This window comes from Meles meles, chromosome 10, assembly GCF_922984935.1.
Source record: "Meles meles chromosome 10, mMelMel3.1 paternal haplotype, whole genome shotgun sequence".
Lineage (NCBI taxonomy): Eukaryota > Metazoa > Chordata > Mammalia > Carnivora > Mustelidae > Meles > Meles meles.
The window spans coordinates 93,627,247-93,644,119 of NC_060075.1; the positions used below are offsets into that span (position 1 = coordinate 93,627,247).

At 42.7% G+C, this 16,873-nt stretch overlaps 1 gene segment (V, D, J or C); it reads right to left on the minus strand.

Annotated features, from left to right (window-relative positions):
* The window catches only part of LOC123952181, a 129,299-nt gene extending 117,101 nt beyond the window's left edge, over positions 1-12,198 (minus strand). Inside the window, 3 exon segments of the C gene segment in view lie at position 11,540; positions 11,628-11,944; positions 12,041-12,198. Coding sequence covers position 11,540; positions 11,628-11,944; positions 12,041-12,083 — 361 coding nt within the window.
* Between the last annotated feature and the right edge of the window lie 4,675 nt (positions 12,199-16,873).

Consider the following 16,873-nt stretch of genomic DNA (forward strand, 5'->3'; position numbering starts at 1 on the left):
TTAAGCTAGTCAATTAGAAAAGCACAACATTTAACGATAGTTTCTCAGTATTTGTCCAGTTTCCTGTTTTCTTACTGAGGGAACAGGGCACATCCTGTTCTGTTAAAGATGGGACTTTGGAGGCTTTGTGGAAGGAGAAATGAAAAGAACTAGATAAAATCTCCCAACTCTGCAATTTGTTTTACTCATTTGGGGGCAAATATAATTCACATACTTGACTACTACTTGATTTTTATTCTTTTGCTCCTCCACGTCGACAGTGGACCTCTCCTTACCTTGCCCTGGGCATTACGAGGTGGACCTTCAGGGACTGCACAGATGGATTTCCTTATCCTCTGGTTGCTGTTTGGGAGCAGCCAGTGTGAGCATCAGCAAGAGACTGGGAAGTGGAAGAGAGTGAGGTCTGGGCTCCCTCCCTGAAGGGGGCCTGCATTCTCAGAGGAGCGAACATATAGTGCCAACTCCCGCCATACCCAGAGGTTCATGCTCAGGAACAAGAGGTGCATGTGGGAGAAGTTATTCCCTTTTATACCAACTAACCCCCTGGAGGGATTTGTTTCTTTTCCGTAGGCCCACTGGCTTGTAAATCTAGTGTCCAAGAAGAAATGCCCTTGTCAGTTGACATGGGGATGGTTTTTTGAGCTTCAGTTTCCATTGGCTAACTTTCCATTTGAAAACGGGACAAAGATTCCCATGACTGTTTCCACAAAAGTTAAGGATCCTGGGGCAGAGAGCAATGGCGTGGGTGGGGAAGTGGAGCATTAATCCTGAAGAGGAAACCAGAAATTTCGCAGTATTCATCCTTTGTGCCCCAGCATCCATACTGTTAATTTGCCTGGGGGAGAAATCCATGCCCCCACAGCAAGAGAAACACAGGATCATACTTGAAAGCATATCTTCCTCTCCAGTTCCAGATAAACACATGAGGTTGATTTTCTAGCAACCTTCTATGAAAGGCTTTCAGGCAATAAAATTGGGAAACAACTTTTTTGAACAAAACTATGGTTGTATACTATTCTGCTTGAGAGGGTCTCATTCTCTTATCTGCAAGTAGACAAAAGAGATGTTAAAAAAGAAACAAGGAAATGAAAATGCAGTGTTAATAGGAAGACTCAGAATTGGTGTCACTGTCTATTCCTGGTATCTGTTCTGCAGAGGGGGAAAGAAACACTCAGGCCACGAAGGTACACTGAGCTCCACCGGTATGAACCTTGTCCCTAACTTGGCACATGAAGTCAGTAGAAATCAGCAGAGAAAAAAAGATTCTGTTTTGTAAATGAAGCAAAGTTTGATGGAGAAGAGGGGGAAAGTAGTGGTTAAGACAGAGGCTATTCCAATATTTCTAACCATCAGAAATCACATGGTATGTCTAAGTGCTCAATAACACTTAATTTTAGTGCTTAATTTTAATATTAAGTAACATGTGAATTCTGTTTAACAGTAAATTTCTTTTTTTAATTTTTTAAAGATTTTTATTTATTTATTTGAGAGACAGAGATCACAAGTAGGCAGAGAGGCAGGCAAAGAGAGAGGAGGGGATACCTGCAAGATGGCGGGGAAGTAGGAGGAGGCACCATTTCAACCTGTACCCTAAAGTGAGCTGATTACCTACCAAAGAACTCCGACCACCCATGAAATCAGCCTGAGATCAGAATTATACACGTCTGGATCTCTACTGGAGCAGAAGACGCCAGTGGCAGGTAAAGCAGACTGGGAACGTCTGACTGATATCGGAAGATAAACAAAAGGGGGAGGGAGCCACCAGAGGTGACCGATTGGAAAGTAACACCCCAACACGAGAGTGCTCTGCGTCCGGGGACCAGCATTAACTTGGAGTCTGGTTGAAAGCACTCAAAAAACAAACAGCAAAGGATCGCGGTGGGGGGGGTAATAGTGGGAACCTGGGCGGTTAGGGTCAGGGACCTAAGTCCCAGGACCCAGGACAGCCTCCCCTGGCGCGGAGCCAGAGAGAGTGCGGCGGAGAAATCAGGTCTCCGTCCCTGAGCCGCGAGTGCACCTGAACGCCAGCGCGCCCGAGAACGAGTGGGGTCTGTCTCCCGAGTGGGGTCTGTCTCCCGTGAGGGGCTGGGAGCCTGGCCTGACGGCAATCCTGAAACGCGCGCGTCCCACACCCTCCCTTGGGATAGGTGCTCATAGGCGCTAGCCTGGAGCTCTGGCAGCAGGAAAAACCAGACATTCCCAGCCCGGGACAGTGGGAAAATCTCAGTGCGCGATCTCTGCTCGGAATCTCTCTGGGGTCTGGAGCGGCCTAGACAGCCACCACAGCCCTGGTTTTGGGCACAACGAGGAGCTCCTGCATCCCCAGGGACAGTGACCCAGAACCAACTCTGCCAGCAGCTTTTGCAAAACAGTCTGAGGCATCTCTTTGAGAGGGAGGTTGGGGTGCTGTTTGCTCTCCTCTAAACCTCCAAAAACCATCAAAAGCTGTCAAGGCGAGAGAAAGCAGATGAAAGAACATAAAAACCCCCAGAGAACAAAAGGCTGAAAAAAAAAAACAGTTTCCTGAAAAAAAAAGAGCTCACCCCCTTGAGGGGAGTGGGAGGACCTAACTCAGGGAACATCACTGTCTGAAAACCCACGTGGCAGGCCCCTCCCCCAGAAAACCAACCAGGAAGGAAGGAAAAAAAAAAAAAAAAAAAAGACCACAAGAGAACAACCACCACTACTTCATAAATACAACTTTTATTTTTAACTCTTTACCAATATTCTGGTTCTTTTTTTTTTATACATACAGATAATTTTTTAACCTATTTACCATCACACTGAGATGTCCAGTACATCAAATTCTTTAATAACCTTCTAACCTGAAATTTTTGATACATACACCCGTGTTTTTCTTTTGTTTTTCTATTTTTTTAATTCTTTTTTAATTTTAACTTAGTTTAGTCTAGTTTATTCTTTTTTTAATTTTTATTTTCTACTATACATATAGAGTTAAACTTCAAGGTAACCCCCTTTCCCCAATCAATGCTACCCCTATAGGCAAACCAGTTTCTAATCCCCCTGTAACTTAGGAAAGTTGAGTCCCTTAACAAAAACATCAAGATACCTTCAGGAAGAATCAAAATAACCTTCCTCACCCACACTGAGAATCTATAACCATTCTCCCAATTTTTCCTTCTGTCAGTGTTTCTGTGAATTTGTGTCTGTCCTGACAGTATATAAATCTTATACTTGGGGTTCTTTCTGAGGAGGTTTTTCCCTTTTTTCCTTATATATACATATTTTTTTCTCTTGTCATATACTTTTATCACTCTTTTTGTCTGTCTGTTTTTGTTTGTATACTCCACAAATCTTACCTTGTGGCCCATTTGGGCTGAGCCTTCTCTTGTATCTTCCCTTTTTTTCCTATATCTCTCTCTCTCTTTTTTTTCTTCCTTTTTTCTTTCCCCCTTTTTTTTCTTTCTTCTTCTCTATTTCTTTTTCTTTTCTTTTTTCTCTCATTTGGGTGGGGAATCCTGATTGCACAGAAGCGTTCCAGGGTGCACATTGACTGCACCATAATCGATAAGTCCAGCTGCATCTGTTTAATCATCTCTTACCAAAATGACTAGGAGGAGGAATACCCAACAGAAGAAAAATACAGAGGATGGGCCTTCTGCAACAGAACTAATGGCTATCGACATAGACAATATGTCAGAAAAGGAATTCAGACTAACAATTATCCAGGCAATAGCTAGGTTGGAGAAAGCCATGGATGACCAAACAGAATTGATTAGGGCAGAACTGAAAGCCACCAGGGATGATGTTCAAAATGCTCTCAATGAGTTCCAGTCCAATCTAAATTCTCTAAAAGCTAGGGTAACTGAGACAGAAGATAGAATTAGTGATCTGGAGGACAAACAGATAGAGAGAAAGGATCAGGAGGAAGCCTGGAACAAACAGCTCAGAAGCCACGAAAACAGAATCAGGGAAATAAACGATGCCATGAAACGTTCCAACGTCAGAATTATTGGAATCCCTGAAGGGGAAGAAAAAGAAAGAAGTCTAGAAGATATAGTGGAAGAAGTTGTCTATGAAAATTTTCCCAATCTCACGAATGGAAACAATGTTCATGTACTAGAGGCAGAAAGATCTCCTCCCAAGATTTTAGATTCTTGAAAGTCCTCACGGCACCTTATAGTTAAAATGGGGAATTCTGTTTCAAGAGAGACCCTCTTAAAAGCAGCTAGGACAAAGAAGCTTCTTACATACAGAGGAAAGCCCATTAGAACAACGTCAGACCTTTCCACAGAGACCTGGAAAGCCAGGAAGGGCTGGCAAAATATATTCAGAGTACTAAATGAGAAGAACATGCAACCAAGAATACTCTATCCAGCAAGACTGACATTTAAAATGGATGGAGAGATCAAGAGTTTCCAAGACCGGCAAGGCTTAAAAGACTATGCAACCACCAAGCCGACACTGCAGGAAATATTAAGGGGGGTCCTATAAAAGAGAAAAAATCCTAAGAATATCATTGAACAGAAATATAGAAACAATCTATAGACAGAAAGACTTCAAAGGCAACACGATGTCAATAAAAACCTAAATCTCAATAATCACTCTCGATGTGAATGGCCTAAATGCGCCCATAAAACGACACAGGGTTGCAGATTGGATAAAACGACAGGACCCATCCATATGTTGTCTACAAGAGACCGATTTTGAACCTAAGGATACACCCAGACTGAAAGTGAAGGGATGGAGAAGCATCTTTCATGCCAATGGGCCTCAAAAGAAGGCCGGAGTAGCAATTCTCATATCAGATAAATTAGATTTTAAACTAAAGACTGTAGTCAGAGATACAGAAGGACACTACATAATTCTTAAAGGGACTATCCGCCAAGACGATCTAACAATTGTGAATATCTATGCCCCCAATATGGGAGCACCCAATTACATAAGAAAACTATTAATCAAGATAAAGAGACATATTGATATGAATACAATAATAGTAGGAGATCTTAATACGCCTCTCTCAGAAATAGATAGATCATCGAAGCAGAAAATTAATAAAGAAATAAGAGCATTGAATGAAACATTGGACCAGATGGACCTCATAGACATATACAGAACATTCCACCCTAAAACAACAGAATACTCATTCTTCTCAAGTGCACATGGAACCTTCTCCAGAATAGACCACATACTGGGTCACAAAGCAGGACTCAACCGATACCAAAAGACTGACATTATTCCCTGCATATTCTCCGATCACAATGCTTTGAAACTGGAGCTCAATCACAAGGAAAAGTTAAGAAGGAACTCAAACACCTGGAAGCTAAAGACCACCTTGCTTAAGAATGCTTGGATCAACCAGGAGATCAAAGATGAACTTAAACAATTCATGGAAACCAATGAGAATGAAGACACCTTGGTCCAAAACCTATGGGATACAGCAAAGGCGGTTCTAAGGGGGAAATACATAGCCATCCAAGCCTCCCTCAAAAACATTGAAAAATCCAGAATACACCAGCTGTCTCTACACCTTAAAGAACTGGAGAATCAACAACAAATCAAACCAACTCCACATGCAAGAAGGGAAATAATCAAGATTAGAGCAGAGATCAATGAGGTAGAAATGAGAGATACAGTAGAACGTATCAATGAAACTAGAAGCTGGTTTTTTGAAAGAATTCATAAGATCAATAAACCATTGGCCACACTAATCCAAAAGAAAAGAGAGAAAGCCCAAATTAATAAAATTATGAATGAAAAGGGAGAGATCACAACGAACACCAAGGAAATAGAAACAATCATCAGAAATTATTACCAACAGTTATATGCCAATAAGCTAAGCAACCTAGATGAAATGGATGCATTCCTGGAAAGCTACAAACTCCCAAAATTGAACCAGGAAGAAATTGACAACCTGAATAGACCGATATCTAGTAATGAGATTGAAGCAGTGATCAAAAACCTCCCAAAAACAAGAGCCCAGGACCTGACGGATTCCCTGGGGAATTCTACCAAACTTTCAAAGAAGAAATAACACCAATTCTCCTGAAGCTGTTCCAAAAAATCGAAGCAGAAGGAAAACTTCCAGACTCTTTTTATGAAGCCAGCATTACCCTGATCCCCAAACCAGGCAAAGACCCTACCAAAAAGGAGAATTTCAGACCAATATCACTGATGAATATGGATGCAAAGATTCTCAACAAGATCCTAGCAAACAGGATCCAGCAGCACATTAAAAAGATTATCCACCATGACCAGGTGGGATTCATCCCTGGGTTGCAAGGTTGGTTCAACATTCGCAAATCAATCAGTGTGATAGAACACATCAATAAGAGAAGAGAGAAGAACCACATGGTCCTCTCAATTGATGCAGAAAAAGCATTTGACAAAATCCAGCATCCGTTCCTGATGAAAACGCTTCAAAGTATAGGGATAGAGGGAACATTCCTGAACTTCATAAAATCTATCTATGAAAGACCGACAGCAAATATCATCCTCAATGGGAAAAAGCTTGCAGCCTTCCCGTTGAGATCAGGAACACGACAAGGATGCCCACTCTCACCACTCTTGTTCAACATAGTATTAGAAGTTCTAGCAACGGCAATCAGACAACAAAGAGAAATAAAAGGTATCCAAATTGGCAAGGAAGAAGTCAAACTCTCTCTCTTCACAGATGACATGATTCTTTATATGGAAAACCCCAAAGACTCCACCCCAAAACTACTAGAACTCATACAGCAATTCAGTAACGTGGCAGGATACAAAGTCAATGTACAGAAACCAGTGGCTTTCTTATACACTAACAAAGAAAATACAGAAAGGGAAATTAGAGAATCTATTCCATTTACTATAGCACCAAGAACCATAAGATACCTGGGCATAAACCTAACCAAAGAAGTAAAGGACCTATACTCGAGGAACTACAGAACACTCATGAAAGAAACTGAAGAAGACACAAAGATGGAAGACTGTTCCATGCTCTTGGATTGGAAGAATAAACATTGTTAAAATGTCTATACTGCCTAGAGCAATCTATACTTTTAATGCCATTCCGATCAAAATTCCACCGTTATTTTTCAAAGAGCTGGAGCAAATAATCCTAAAATTTGTATGGAGTCAGAAGAGACCCCGAATTGCTAAGGAAATGTTGAAAAACAAAAACAAAACTGGCGGCATCACGTTACCCAATTTCAAGCTTTACTACAAAGCTGTGATCACCAAGACAGCGTGGTACTGGCATAAAACCAGACACATAGACCAGTGGAACAGAGTGGAGAGCCCAGATATGGACCCTCTACTCTATGGTGAAATAATCTTCGACAAAACAGGAAAAAATATTCAATGGAAAAAAGACAGTCTCTTCAATAAATGGTGCTGGGAAAACTGGACAGCGATATGTAGAAGAATGAAACTCGACCATTCTCTTACACCGTTCACAAAGATAAACTCAAAATGGATAAAAGACCTCAACGTGAGACAGGAATCTATCAGAATCCTAGAGGAGAACATAGGCAGTAACCTCTTCGATATCAGCCACAGCAACTTCTTTCAAGATAAGTCTCCAAAGGCCAAGGAAACAAAAGCAAAAATGAACTTTTGGGACATCATCAAGATCAAAAGCTTCTGCACAGCAAAGGAAACAGTCAACAAAACAAAGAGGCAACCCACGGAATGGGAGAAGATATTTGTAAATGACAGTACAGACAAAAGGTTGATATCCATGATCTACAAAGAACTTCTCAAACTCAACACACACAAAACAGATAATCATATCAAAAAATGGGCAGAAGATATGAATAGACACTTCTCCAACGAAGACATACAAATGGCTATCAGACACATGAAAAAATGTTCATCATCACTAGCCATCAGGGAGATTCAAATTAAAACAACATTGAGATACCACCTAACACCAGTTAGAATGGCCAAAATTAGCAAGAGAGGAAACAACGTGTGCTGGAGAGGATGTGGAGAAAGGGGAACCCTCTTACACTGTTGGTGGGAATGCAAGTTAGTGCAGCCACTTTGGAGAACAGTGTGGAGATTCCTGAAGAAATTAAAAATAGAGCTTCCCTATGACCCTGCAATTGCACTGCTGGGTATTTACCCCAAAGATACAGATGTAGTGAAAAGAAGGGCCATTTGTACCCCAATGTTTATTGCAGCAATGGCTACGGTCGCCAAACTGTGGAAAGAACCAAGATGCCCTCCAATGGATGAATGGATAAGGAAGATGTGGTCCATATACACAATGGAGTATTATGCCTCCATCAGAAAGGACGAATACCCAACTTTTGTAGCAACATGGACGGGACTGGAAGAAATTATGCTGAGCGAAATAAGTCAAGCAGAGAGAGTCAAGTATCATATGGTCTCACTTATTTGTGGAGCATAACAAATAACACGGAGGACATGGGGAGATGGAGAGGAGAGGGAGTTGAGGGAAACTGGAAGGGGAGATGAACCATGAGAGACTATGGACTCTGAAAAACAACCAGAGGGTTATGAAGGGGCGGCGGGAGGGGGTGGGGTGGGGTGGGAGGTTGGGGAACCAGGTGGTGGGTAATAGGGAGGGCACGTACTGCATGGAGCACTGGGTGTGATGCCAAAACAATGAACACTGTTATGCTGTAAATAAGCAAATAAAAATAAATTAATTAATTAAAAAAAAAATAAAGAGAGAGGAGGAAGCAGGCTCCCCGCTGAGCAGAGAGCCCAATGTGGGGCTCAATCCCAGGACCCTGGGATCATGACCTGAGCTGAAAGCAGAGGCTTAATCCACTGAGCCACCCAGGCGCCCCTAACAGTACATTTCTAAAGGAAAATCAAAAGCCATACAGGTTTTCTATGAGTCAATAAGATTATGAGTGACATAGTAAAATCTCTCCTCTTCCCAATATTTGTAAGTGATCTCTCCAGGTTGTTCCCCTTTCTCTACCCAAAACTGTGTGCCTGAACCCATTCTGGGGAGTGGAACATGAAGAACATCCAACACAAAACAGTCAACATAGATCTCCACATGTGCCCAGAAATTTTCAGAATTGTGGTTTTTAGAAGATTATTTGGATGTAACAGACATGAATTTTTCCACAGTATTAATGTGTGTGATCATTTGGCAATGGATAATAGCACTATGGAAACTATGATTTTATGGGGTGCCTGAGTGTTTCAGTGGGTTAAAGCCTCTGCCTTCAACTCAGGTCATGATCCCAGGGTCCTTGGATCAGTCCCAAATTGGGCTTTCTGCTCAGCAGAGAGCCTGTTTCCCTTCCTCTCTGCCTACCTCTCTGCCTCCTTGTGATCTCTGTCAAATAAATAAAGAAATAAATAATCTAAACAAAAAAAAAAAAGAAACTATGATTTCCTGAGCTGTTTTTAGACATTATTCAGCATTAATTTCATAATATAATGTTGCTTCTATTAGTCAAAATCATTGTGTCTCACCCACCTCAAAAATGAAATAAATGAGTTGAGCCCAAATCATCAGGATATTTCAAGCATCCATCTATGCAAAATCCCCCACCCATGAGGTAATGTGAATCCCTCTCTAATAGTCAAAATGTCAGTCTCAGTTCAGCAGACATCAATGGCGTCACCACCGTACTTGGTCCTGTACATTCTAATAAGATGCTTTCAGTGTTGCTAGAATCAGCCATTTAAACAACCATTTAATTAACAACCATTTACTTAGGATAGGAGGTTTTGTTGGTCTTTGGATGGTTTGGCTTTACTGTGTGTGGCCAAAGTGTCCTTGGTGAAGCTTAACTTATCCACAAGGAGAAGGGCAACTAAAGGAAATGACTCCAAATACGACTTGATTTTTCCCTCCACATAGGGGTTGTTTGCTCCATGCACAGGACCACACTCTTTTTAGGTTGTAACTCAAAGACACTATGGACCCATGTTGAAATCTGATATTTACATTGACCTGGGATGACTTCTCTGATAGTGTCTTCATATTCAGCTAATTTCTCTCTAACAAAACTCTAATACTCAGGTCTCAGATCACTCCCCTATGGAGTCAGGCACTGAGAGGAAAGGGTTCAGTGGTATTAGGATATAGGGTAGGAAATGAAAGAATATCCCCAAAACAGAGCAAAAGTAAGTTTCTCTCCCTCCCCCTCCCCCACCTCCTGTACATAATGGAGGTCTTCATCTTGACCCAGGCTTCATTAGAGCAAAGGGGTGTCGGCCTTTTTCACATCAGGCATGTGTTAAATATTAAATACCCTAGTGCAAAAACTCAGGGAGACAGATGAGGAGTTAATGAATCTGAGGGACTAATTACCTACAAATGTTTTGGGCTTTCCTTTCAGCAATCATGTTTACCAGTGCTATTAAGTTGTACATAAAATTTGAATCTTCAATTAAAAAGGCATTTAATTCAGCTTAGACTTCCTCAGAGAGCTTTTTCTTTTCCCCCACATATGGCAGCAGGTGTTTTCCTGTTTGGGACTGGAGGATCAGTAATAGAGTTTTTCTTTTCTTTTTTTTCCCTCAAGAAGTTGACAAATTTATGAGAATTTAGTAAACATCGTGATATCTTATTGGTATAATTTTGCTTTATTACAGAGGATCAAGCCCATTACTGTGGTAGTTAAACTACCTCCCTGTACAGATGACAGAACAGAAGTCCAAGGAATACGGCCCCTAAATCCCATATGGAGTAACACTCAAGGAGAAATGAAAGTGAGGGCCCTGGGTCTCATCCAGGGCTGTTGCATCAACTTGCCTGAGGATCACGTCCCCCCACATGAGTTGAGCACCAGGTACGCCAGTGCATGAGGGTGCTGAGAAATTAGTCCTACCAACTGTTTGCTGTGCTTTACTCACTGAGTCTCTACTGCAAAGTAATAAGCAGTGGGCGGGACAGCAGTTTGAAAACGGAATCAAGAGTCGACTTCCTGTTTCAGTTTTCAATCATTTTATGGTAAGTGTCTCTCTGAAATGTTTTGCACAATATTTTATTCCCACATTCTTCTTTGGAGATGGCCAGAATCTTCAATCGCCAGCCTGTCACAGCTCCGTTCAGTAGAAATAAAGATAAGTCACAATATGAGACTCAATTTCTAATGTTGCATTTTTTAAAAAAGTTAAAGAAACAAATAAAATTCTAGGATTATTTTATTTACTGTGAGATATTGGAACCAGGATTTCCTCATTTCTAAATTGAAGGTAGTAGCATTCGTCTCAAGGACTTCTTTACTTCAACATGTAATTAATATAGAAATTATTAAGATGGTATTTCATCTTTTTTTATAGTCTCCAGAACATGGCTTGTATGTTCCACAAGCAGCCCCTCTCATGTTGAACTAGCTAAGTTTCAAGTGCTCAGGACCCACATGTGGCTAATGGCTAGTGGCCACTGCATTGGGCAGCACAGATTCTGCTCCAAATACTTCAGAAACACTGCACTGGACTACCTTCAGAGCAGTCCCTCCAGACTGGACAGCTCCTTGGGTTTGTGCCCACCTGATGCCAGGAGCTCCTTAGCTTCCAGGGTTCTGAACAGTGGACCAATGGAGGGGGAAGGGGCATTAGTGAGAGTCAGGGTGCTGAGAGCTGACCCCAGGACAACCCTAGAGACCCAGAATCATTGGAATGTGCCAGGTCTTCAGTAACCTGGGAGACAGAGACCTTTTTGCTCAGGGACTTGGTCAGAGCACAGGGCTGTGGTATTCCCAGGCAGCGCAGTAGTACACGCCCTCGTCGCTTTTCTCCAGTTTCAGCACCGACAGTGTACAGCTGTAGCTATCCTTGCCCTTCTTGGCATTGACTTTGTCCGCTTTCATAGGATAATCCCAATTCACATTGGAACTGGACATGCCTAGATAAAGGAGCCTCTTGGGTGCCGTACCCTCCTGGTGACGGTACCAGTGGATGTAGCTGACCCAGGTGTCCACTTTGCAATCCAGAGAAGCTGAACTGCCCACGCGTTCCACCAACAAAGCAGTCTGACTCAGCTTGAGCCCTGCTCCACCGCCTGCCAGGGGGAGAGGAGAACAGCTATGAGACAGTGATGGCCAGGAATCTCAGGGTGTCCCCTGTCCTCTGCAATGGGGAACAAGTCAGGACTTACCGGGGAAAAGGAGAGCACACAGGATGGGAAGGAGACCCAGCATGGTTCTGTCTCCCACCTGGTGGAAAGAAACCCTGGGTGACCTTCTGGCTGCACCTGTTGGAAAGAGACTGCCTGGGTGTGTTGCAGAAGACAAGTGTAGACTTGAGCCTCCGTTTCCCAGAAGCACCTGCAGTTACTAGTGAGAAAGAGGCTGGGAGGAGAGAAGGAGGGGCCAGAGGGCTGGGGCAGGTCTGACCACAAGGCAGGAGGGAACATCAAGGGTTAGGCAGCTGAGAAACACTGTGGAATGTTGGTGAAAGGAGGGCACCAGTGATAACAGCAATCCTTAACTGGACCTGAGCACCACACTAACAGGTTTCTGCTTCTTGTTTGACCACATCCTGAAAATCAACCTTGAGATGAATGCTACTACCCTCAATTTAGAAATGGGGAACTCCTGGGTGGTATTTTAAGTAATTCTTCCAAGGCTGCATGCCTACAGGGAAGTAGGTGGGGATGTGAGTCAGGTCTGGCTGGAGACACACCTCAAGCCTCAAATGGCCACTCAGTATTGATAGAGCAATGGGTATGCAGGCTGCTCCGGAGGCAGGGATAAGCACAGGGCAGAGATCGCTGCTGAAAAAGTAACAGATTCCCTGAGCTAGCCCTGGACCATTTCTCCCAGAGGTCTCCTCAGAAGATGGAACTGCCCTAACGTGACATGACAGCTCTGCAGTCTTTGGCTAGCTAGTCGTCTCCTTTTCCTCATTGGTCAAAATGACCTTATTAGGTTGTGTGCAGAATGAGCAGGGAATGGGAGTAAAGCATGTGGCCTGTCCCAGATGCATAGAAAAAGCTCAAGAAATGTTGGGGATCGGTGTTTCATCTTAAAACTGGATTGGTTACAGTAGATGATTTCTGGGGTCCACATAGTGTAGAATTTCAGGAAATATGATAGTCCTGTAAAACCAGGTGTGTGTGTGTGTGTGTGTGTGTGTGTGTGTGTGTTTGTGTGTGGTGTCAAAGGAAGAAACCTGCATTGAGCCAGGCAGAGGAGACCAGGGGGCAGGACCTGTCAGATCCAGTGTGAGATCCTTAGAAATGGTAAAGGCAGGGCCTCGGGAAGGGTCAGCTGAGAAAGGCATCGGCATCTGAAATGAATTTTCCAGAGATAAAGTTAGTAAAGTAAGTACAAGTTTCCTTGCCTGTTATCTAAAGTAGAAGAGGACCTCCTGGGTCTAGTTATGGTAATTAGCTGTGCTAATGATAGCCTGTTGGCCTGGAAGGAGAAGGCAGGAAGGGGACTTGGCTGGGGCAGGGAGGTTTCGGTCCTTCACACCCACTAGGAGAACCAGCTCCTGAGCTCCTCCTCTGGGTAAACACTGAGAGGCACACATGCTGAGCTCTAGCCAAGATTCAATGCTCAAGTGTCCCAAAATGCAGGCTTTGAGGTTGTGCTGAGCTGGTGAGGTGGTGACTAGAATATTCTGCTAAAAGAATAATCCAGGGCCATCATTCAGACCCTCCACAGGTGTCTAGGGCAGCTCTGCTAAATGTTAAGCAGGGAAGAGAGTGAGAATGGTGTTTACCATGGGGAATGACATCCGCACAGCATAACAACAGGTGGAAAGAGTTTGCATATGGAAGATGAGCAGTGTGGGGGGTGAGAAAGCCCATGAATTCTTCTCTTCCTCTTTTCTCTCTTTTCTAGATTTTACCAATAAGGACATCTTCCTTTGGGGGAAAAATCCATAACCTTCTGTTCTTTTATGAAAATAAATTTTATATCACATTGTCCACATTCAGAACTCTGTTTCTCTCAATAACTGTTCCCATTTGTCTTCAAACACTGCTGACATTAAAGGGTCAACACCTGCTGCTATGAGCAGTCTTAGCCTGTGCCAAACCTCCAGGCAAATGCTCTCCTGGGTGAGAGGAATGACAAAAGTGAAACAATTCAGCCTGTAGGGTGTGGTGCCCTTTCTTCAAAGGAGAACAATCCATGGGTTGGGGAGCTCAGAGTCTCACCAGCAGGGGAGCACTCTCCCCAGGGAATTAGGGCAAGAAGGAGTTTTATAGACACTAAGAAGCAGTAAAGGGAAGAATTGCAGGTCAGTCAGGATAAGGAGATAATGTTTGGCTTAGGTGAATTGGCCAGGGTTGCATAACTGATCTTACTTTGAACAGGGGAATCATTGCAGATTCTTGGTATTTGGTGACTGCCTAGCTGGGACATACTGTGTTTTTGGTCAAGGGCCGCATTTATAGGGACAGGGAGGTTACCTAAGTTTCAGTTTGTTGACTTGGAACTCCAGGCAGGAATGGATCCATCCTAGGCCTGGAAATGCATTTCAACAGGTGATTATTGTATTCCTCTATTTCTGTTCTTGCTGTGCTACATTGTGCTCTTGTGGAAGTGGTGCTGAAAGTCATATTGTGAAAAGATGTGCATATTTTAAAAAAATAATAAGGGAAACTTTTGAGCAAGACACAAAGGGTAGCCAAGACTTCACCCCACACTCATGTAGAGAGTGGAGGTTCCTGAACAAGACCCTGTGTTCTCCAGGAAGAGAGAAATCTGGTGGCTCTTGAGGGAGCAACATTCCCTGTACCCCCAAGTCATCCTGCCGCTATCATGAATGAAACTGCTCTGATGCCCCCAGACCGCAGCTCCAGGGGAGAGACAGGGAGTCAGAGCAGGTGTGGACTCAGGCAGACCCTGTGCAAAGAGCCACGTGCTGAAGCTTGGACATTTCATTGAAACTCTGAGAGGCTGGTGTGCTTTCCCTGAGCAGGAACAATTCCCTTCTGACCCTGGGAGAATGTGAGATCTAATCCAATTTGACTTCTTTACTAGGTCACAGGGAATAAATTGGATGTACATGCGATGTCAACTCTCAGTGAGTACATAAAGACTAAAAACCCAAATCAGAAAGCCATTGATATGTTTGGGTGAGAGAACTCTAGTGAAAATATTCTTTCATCAGTAGTATCCTGGCCATTCACAAGCTATAGGATTACAGAGGCTTAGTTATTTAAGTTGAAAAGAAAAGCTCCCATTCCAGAAGCCTCATTAATCCTCATCTTTAAAAATGAGAAAACAGCTCCCAAGTTCAGGCGACTCATTCAACATGACAGGACCTTGAGCAGCTGAGGCGGATTAGAACCCCCACCCACTCCTCTCTGCTCTGTGTACCTCTCACTGAGTGGACCTGGCATTTCAAATTCAGTCACTACATGCAGAGCACCCCCCACGTGTCACACACAGGCTCAGGCACCTTTCCAAACATAAATTTCATTTTTGTAATCCTTGAAAATAATAAAATTCTGTAGGCACAATGGTACTCTCAGTCCACAGATGATGACAGGTTCCTTGAAAACTCTTGTCATCGGATTTTCCAAATAGTTTAACAAACCTGATAATCCCTGAATACGATTTATTCGAAGAAATGAAGATCAATTATGTTGGCATATATTTGATTCTTCTCAAAGGATATATGGAAATGTGTGTGAGGGAGTGCGTGTGAGTGTATGTGTGTATGTGCATAGAAAATTAATTTGCTAGATAATTTCTTTAGTTCCTCAAGGAAAAAGGCAGACTCACCTAGGGTTGCCAGATTTAATGGGGAAAAAAGTTGCAAAGTGCTATGCAATATTTGGACACAAACTACAAAATTATTTGTTGTTTATCCGAAATTCGGGGAAATGTAGATCAAATCCACAAAGAGATGTCACCTCACTCACACCTGTTATAATGGCCAATATCAAAACGCATACAAATAACAGGTGTGATCACAGAAGCTGGGAAGGGGGAAGGGAAGACTCTGGCTGACCATCCTTTCCTCAGGGACCCCATATGTCAGGGACAGGAGGCTGCCCCAGGAGCAGCTCGGAGAGCAGACTCTTCCAGGCAAGCTCAGTGTCTTATAGCCCTGGAAGCCCTTCCAACTTGTGATTTCAAAATAAGGAAAACATAAAATTGTCATCACACTAAAGCAGAGAGAGTATTCTTAAAACAAAATGGTAAGTTCATTTTCTCTTTTGTTTCCTTTGCCTTTGGAGACATATCTTGAAATAAGATGCTGTGGCTGATATTGAAGAGGTTACTGCCTATGTTCTCCTCTAGGATTCTGATGGATTCCTGTCTCACGTTGAGGTCTTTTATCCATTTCGAGTTTATCTTTGTGTATGGTGTAAGACAATGGTCGAGTTTCATTCTTCTACATATAGCTGCCAGTTTTCTCAGCACCAATTATTGAAGAGACTGTCTTTTTTCCATTGTATATTTTTTCCTGTTTTGTCCAAGATTATTTGACCATAGAGTTGAGCGTCCATATCTGGACTCTCTACTCTGTCCACTGGTCTATGTGTCTGTTTTTATGCCAGTACCATGCTGTCTTGGTGATCACAGCTTTGTAATAAAGCTTGAAAGCAGGTAACGTGATGCCGCCAGTTTTGTTTTTGGTTTTCAACACTTCCTTAGCAATTCGGGGTCTCTTCTGATTCCATATATATTTTAGGATTCTTTGCTTCAGCTCTTTGAAAAATACTGGTGGAGTTTTGATCGGAATGGCATTAAAAGTATAGATTGCTCTAGGCAGTATGGACATTTTAACAATATTTATTCTTCCGATCCAAGAGCATGGAATGGTCTTCCAACTTTTTGTGTCTTCTTCAATTTCTTTCATGAGTGTTCTGTAGTTCCTTGAGTACAGATCCTTTACCTCTTTGGATAGGTTTATTCCCAGGTGTCTTATGGTTCTTGGTGCTATAGTAAATGGAATCGATTCTCTAATTTCCCGTTCTGTATTTTCATTGTTAGTGTATAAGAAAGTCACTGATTTCTGTACA